Source organism: Lipophrys pholis (assembly GCF_963383615.2).
Source record: "Lipophrys pholis genome assembly, chromosome: 12".
In the NCBI taxonomy this organism is placed as follows: domain Eukaryota; kingdom Metazoa; phylum Chordata; class Actinopteri; order Blenniiformes; family Blenniidae; genus Lipophrys; species Lipophrys pholis.
Genome location: NC_137641.1, coordinates 31,418,840 through 31,425,256, shown reverse-complemented (window position 1 = coordinate 31,425,256; position 6,417 = coordinate 31,418,840). Strand labels below are relative to the sequence as shown.

The window sequence follows — 6,417 nt, the reverse complement described above, 5'->3', positions numbered from 1 at the left end:
CCTCTCTCTCCCTCTACCTCTCTACCACTCTCTCTCTCCCCCCCTCCCTCTCTCTCCCTCTACCTCTCTCTCTCTCTCTCTACCTCTCTCTCCCTCTACCACTCTCTCTCCCCCCCCTCCCTCTCTCTCCCTCTACCACTCTCTCTCCCTCTCTCTCTCTACCTCTCTCTCCCTCTACCTTTCTCTCCCTCTCTACCTCTCTCTCTCTCTCGCCCCCCCTCTACCTTTCTCTCCCTCTCTCTCTACCTCTCCACCTTTCTCTCCCTTTCTACCTCTCTCTCTCTACCTCTACCTTTCTACCTCTCTCTCTCTACCTCTCTCTCCCCCCGTCTCTCTACCTCTCTCTACCTCTCTCTCTCTCCCTCTACCTCTCGCTCTTCCTCTCCCTCTCTCTCTCTCTCTCTCTCCCTCTCTCTCCCTTCCTCTCCCTCTCTCTCTCTCTCTCTCCCTCTCTCTCCCTTCCTCTCCCTCTCTCTCTCTCTCTCTCCCTCTCTCTCCCTTCCTCCCCCCCCCCTCTCTCTCTCTCCTCTCCCCCCCCCCCCCCCTCTCTCTCTCGGCCATAATTACAATCTAGTAAGTTTCAACAGACCGACTCTGATTTGTGTTCACGTTCAGTAAAATGACTTTATTCTTGTACATATTTGTGACATTTTTTTTTTCAATAAAAGTCTTTGCTGATTGGCCGACACAGTAAGCAGGCGTTTCCTCGTCGCTCTGGATACATGAAGCAGCAGGAAGCAGGTTTACATTCACAGCTTTGAACAGTCATGTGTCTCCCAGCAGTGGTCCGACCCCCCCGGCGGGCGCATGCTACGCTACGCTACGTCTTCCCGCCGGCTCAGTAGCTCAATAAATGCTAGAATGTGAAGCGTCCTTTCAGAGTCGCCGGCGCCTCCAGAGCTCGGTCCACACAGGTTTGGTTATCTCGACACTTTACGGTAAATAGACGAGTCAGCACTTTTAATTCAGACAAAATCAAAGATCCCACTTCACACTGTAAATCCATGCAGAGGATAAAGAGAGCAGCTCCTCGGGGCCCCGGAGCCGGCGCCGCTCAGTTTGGACTCTCAAAGTGGTTGATGGTGGTCGGCGTCTCCTGCAGAGTCGTATGGGGAACTTCTGGCTCCTTCCGGGACTCGGACCCGGGATGGAAGAAGTCCGACACGAAGAAGACCTGCAGGAGACACAAGATTGAAAGTTAAAGTTCTCCTGGTCTCCTGTTCGCCTCCTCCTCCTCCTCCTCCTGTTCTCCTCCTCCTCCTGGTCTCCTCCTGTTCTCCTCCTCCTCCTGTCCTCCTCCTCCTCCTGGTCTCCTCCTGTCCTCCTCCTCCTGTTCATCTCCTCCTCCTCCTCCTCCTCCTGTTCTCCTCCTGTTCTCCTCCTCCTCCTGTTCATCTCCTCCTCCTCCTCCTCCTCCTGTTCTCCTCCTGTTCTCCTCCTCCTCCTGTTCACCTCCTCCTCCTCCTCCTGTTCTCCTCCTCCTCCTGTTCTTCTCCTCCTCCTCCTGTTCTCCTCCTCCTCCTTCTCCTCCTCCTCCTCCTGTTCACCTCCTCCTCCTGTTCTCCTCCTCCTCCTCCTGTTCATCTCCTCCTCCTCCTCCTGGTCTCCTCCTCCTGCTCTCCTCCTCCTCCTGTTCTCCTCCTCCTCCTCCTCCTGGTCTGGTCGGTCCAGAAACCTTCAGTATTCTAAGTTTCTAGCTCCTCCTTGATTTTCCTCATTTGAATATTGGATCATAGGAGCTACATTCAGAATCTGCTGTGTCTGTGTGAGCTGGACTGGCTCCACCCACACATGCCCATCTTGGGAAGAGGAGGAAGTACTTCCTCTGGTGGTGCCATGTGCCAGAGCAGAGCTGCCTAATTGTGGGAGGAGTCAAAGGGAGGGTCTACCTTGATTGGGATTGGCTAAACCCCTGATGACACTATATAGGGTTTGATTCTGATTGGCTGCTTGGAGCAACACACTTTTTAAAACCTGGAACAAGCCAGGGACAGAGAGGACAGACTGTCTTCACTTCTGGGACGTCAGTCCAGGTATGGGGACGAGTAGTACTGCTGGAGAACCTTTAGGAAGTGGGTTTAGTAGAATATCAGCCCTGTAATCCATAAGCGGGGATTAGAAGGGACAGAATTAGTTAAATGTGAGTTTACTCACCACCAGCAGGGCCATCAGCGCCCCCTGCAGGAGTCCGGTCAGCACATCGCTCCAGTGGTGTTTGTAGTCCGACACCCTGGACAGGCCCGTGTACACGGAGGCGGCGATGAGGAAGAACTGCAGGGTGGGCCTCAGCAGACGGGCCCACTCAGCGCGGAGGCGGGCCTGAAGGTAGAGCTGCAACAAATAGAGCCAGTGACGCCAAACTGGGTCTTTGAACTGGAGTGACTGGGCGTTATCACACTCACACGTAATGCCCCGGCCGGCCACTAGGTGCTCGAGGGTAACGAGTCACGTTCTCTTACTTTCATGTACCCGTGGAACATTTATTAGCTTGTTTTACTCGCTTTACAAAAACTATTGTTTGATTTGTCATCATCCAAGGATGGTTTTGTAAAACTTTAAGAGGGTTTGGGTCAAAGGTCACGGAACCGTGGTCAGTTTTAATCTGATGACCAAAGGTTCAGTTTTCCCTTTCCTTTTGTTCTGATGACCTTTGACCCGATCACTTCCAAAATTGAATGAAACCATCTTAGGGCCAAATTATCCCCGAAGATTTCTCACAATCCCAGTGAACAGTTTTAGTAAAAAGTTGGTAAAATACCTACATAAACCCTAAAATCCACCCGGACAGAATCGGACCTTCACCTGAAGGGAAAAGTTTCATGTTGAAACATTAAAACCCGGAAACTCGTCTGGAGACCTGGTCTCACTAAACCACATCCTAAATGAAAATGTCTTGAAAACAAAACCGGAGCGCCACATGGAGTCAATCCTCAGAATATTGATCCAACTCAGATCAGAAACGTCTGCTGGGTCGTTTGGTTCCGTTCATCCGGCTCTCGCTGGACCGGCGTCAGTCACAGAAATACTGAGTCCATTAAACAAAAACGTTTGTGTTTTTCTTTCAGAGAAGTTCCACATTAACAAAGCAACACTGAAAATCATGTAGTTATCATGTTGAGCCACTAGTTGGCGCTGTTGGTTGTGGTGCTAGTGAAACCACACGCGGAGCAGAGAACAAGCCGCTAGAATCAATAATGCCGACTTTGCGCGGTTGAGTGTTTTTAAAAAGTTCAACCTTGGGAGCCGTTTTTAAAAGTTTTTCATTGGATCCAAGCGCCATTGTCACGTAAATAAACATGTAAATAAACATGTAAATAAACACGTAAATAAACACGTAAATAAACATGTAAATAAACACGTAAATAAACACGTAAATAAACATGTAAATAAACATGTAAATAAACACGTAAATAAACATGTAAATAAACATGTAAATAAACATGTAAATAAACACGTAAATAAACATGTAAATAAACATGTAAATAAACACGTAAATAAACATGTAAATAAACACGTAAATAAACATGTAAATAAACACGTAAATAAACACGTAAATAAACATGTAAATAAACACGTAAATAAACATGTAAATAAACACGTAAATAAACACGTAAATAAACATGTAAATAAACACGTAAATAAACATGTAAATAAACACGTAAATAAACACGTAAATAAACATGTAAATAAACACGTAAATAAACACGTAAATAAACATAAAGATTGAAAACACCCGAGTCGGGATACACTGTGCTAGGATGCTAAATGCTAACCTTGTGTTTAAAGAGTGATGTCATTTGTTACTGAGGAGATTTAAAACACTTGATCATGTGACATTTCTTAATATTTTTTTTAATTAAACTCTGAGAAACGATTCACCAGAAAAACAGGATTTTAACACGACGAACTGGAAAATGCTCTCGTTTCTTCCATTTCTGTTGTTTAGTAAATCTGTTCTGAAGCCGACACTCGGCCCGGCCCGTCCAGCTGCGGCGCCGACACACTGCAGCGCCGACCCTAGGCCCGTCCAGCTGCGGCGCCGACACACTGCAGCGGCGACCCCCGGCCCGTCCAGCTGCGGCGCCGACACTCGGCCCGGCCAGCTGCGGCGCCGACACTCGGCCCGGCCCGTCCAGCTGCGGCGCCGACCCCCGGCCCGTCCAGCTGCGGAGCCGACACTTGGCCCGGCCCGTCCAGCTGCGGCGCTGACCCTCGGCCTGTCCAGCTGCAGCGCCGACACTCGGCCCGGCCCGTCCAGCTGCGGCGCCGACACTCGGCCCGGCCCGTCCAGCTGCGGCGCCGACCCTCGGATCTCAAACTTCAAAGCTGCTTTAGCTTCAACACTTTGATCCTCAGTAAAGAAAAGAGGAATTTTCTGTGAAATCTTCTGGTTTTGCGCCGCGGTTCCATGTTCCTGATCTGAGCAAGTGGAACAAAGACCCTGAAGGCATCGCAGCTTCAAACCTGAGGCTGAGGCCAAAGTCCACCCGAGCCCAGCCGCCAGGGATTGATCTGTTTCTCCATCTAGAACGTAGAACTGAAACCGGAGAGCGTTCCGAGTCGCAGCCTGAGAAGGAGAACCAGTGGAGTTTAGTTTAAATCCAGAGGAACCAGCTGCTCCTCACTGGATCTTTACATTAGATTATAGAACTTTAATTCTGCTCAGTTCCATAAAGTTTTCTTTGTACTTTTTCAAGAAGATTCTCTCCCCCCCCCCCCCCCCCCCCCACATCTTTAAAAGTGGAGCTTGATGAGTGGAGTCCAGTAATCTATTACATCCGGGAGGGGAAGGAGCTGCAGTAGAACTCCTGGGAACAGATTCTGTCAAACTGACCCTCAATTCAACTTTCATGCTGAAGCAGATAATCCGTCTTAATCTGAGCTGATGACCAGAAACCTGCACTTCGACCCGCTTTGCTTACAAACAAAACACCAAGGTGTGTCTGCTTTAACGGCCGTCTCCATGGCGCCCGTCTCCATGGCGCCGGTCTCGGACGTCACCTGAACCTCCAGGGGGAGGAGTCTAGTTCTACCTGAAGGATGACTCAGCGCCTTCGTTCACTGCAGGTTAGGACACCAGTCGCTTTTATCACTTTAATAAAGTTTAAAGTTCCTCCAGCAGAGAGTCTTTATCCTGCAGGTTCCTCAATCCTTCACAATAAAGTCCAGAAGTTTCCAGACAAACCATCAAACTGCTGATGTTTCCTGACTGACGCCATCTTGGGAAACCTGCCCCAAGGCATTGTGGGATATCCAAGATGGCGGCAGCTCCAGCCAGAACATCAACTTTTGAAAAACCTCCAGACTTTGACAAAGAAAGAGTCTTGAATCCTGGAGAAAGTCTTTCCAGGGATACTGTAGTATTTCCAGGGATACTGTAGTTTTTCCAGGGATACTGCAGTATTTCCAGGGATACTGTAGTTTTCCCTCAGAGAATCCAGATGTGCAGAGATCCAGAGGACAAACGGGATCTTGTGACACGAAGCCTCGGGAACCTTCAGGAGGTTCTGTGACGCTGAGACGTCAACAAAGCCGGGATGTCCCGCCAAAATAAAATGCTGGAAATACCAGTTTAATGAGGAATTTCCTTCAGAAACGTATTAGAGACGGAAGTCAACAACTAACTGGATCCTACGTTCCTCTATTTCCCGTGTGGATTCTGGTAGAGGAACTTTAAGAACTGCAATACCGCAGGTTTTTATATGAATCCATCAAACCCATTAAGTAGAAAACATCAACAACCTTTTGGTTGGTCTGCAGACTCTTTTCACCATGAAGCCTGAAATGTTTGATGCTAATGCTAATGCTATCGTTCAGTCGGCTTCAATCTACAGCTTCTTCTAAAAAAGAACCACAGTAGAGAACCTGGGTGAGCAGAACCTGGATGAGCAGAACCTGGGTGAGCAGAACCTGGACGAGCAGAACCTGGATGAGCAGAACCTGGGTGAGCAGAACCTGGACGAGCAGAACCTGGACGAGCAGAACCTGGACGAGCAGCGCCAGTCGTGTCAATTACCAAGTAGAAAACGGAAAACTTGTGTTCCGTTTCCATGACAACGATGCTCAACCTTTTGAAAATGCTCCGTCTCCGTGGAAACGGGGTGAAATGCACCACGGCTGTAATGACTGGTTGTTCTGCACATGCTCAGTAGACGCCAACTTTGTTGTTTTCAGCGTTTCTGCCGTTTCGCTTGAAACTTTTCAAAAAGTTGAAAACATTTTCACTTGAAACGTAAAAACGAGGCCTTGAGGTTGATAGTTTGTCACTTTGACGATTTAAATTTGAGACCAATGACTCACTATCGCCCTCTACAGCACAAACACACGGTGCCTTTTATTTTGAAATTCTGAGGTGTGTGTGTGTGTGTGTGTGTGTGTGTGTGTGTGTGTGTGTGTGTGTGTGTGTGTGTGTGTGTG

General features: G+C 48.6%; 1 protein-coding gene across 6 annotated transcripts in view; it reads right to left on the bottom strand.

Annotated features, from left to right (window-relative positions):
• Positions 1 to 600: 600 nt before the first annotated feature.
• Positions 601 to 6,417, bottom strand: part of plpp1a (phospholipid phosphatase 1a) — a 26,920-nt gene continuing 21,103 nt past the window's right edge. For 5 of the 6 annotated variants that reach the window (XR_013935873.1, XR_013935874.1, XR_013935875.1 and 2 more), the window contains 2 exons: positions 2,155 to 2,331; positions 602 to 1,174 (listed from right to left, as the gene is read on the bottom strand). Coding sequence is in view for 3 of the 6 variants with exons in the window: in XM_080477563.1 (XP_080333689.1) it covers positions 1,055 to 1,174; positions 2,155 to 2,331 (297 nt within the window). In the remaining 3 variants the exon portion in view is untranslated. Of the gene's footprint in view, positions 1,175 to 2,154; positions 2,332 to 6,417 lie in introns of all 6 variants that reach the window. The other variant, XM_080477562.1, reaches the window with a different exon arrangement.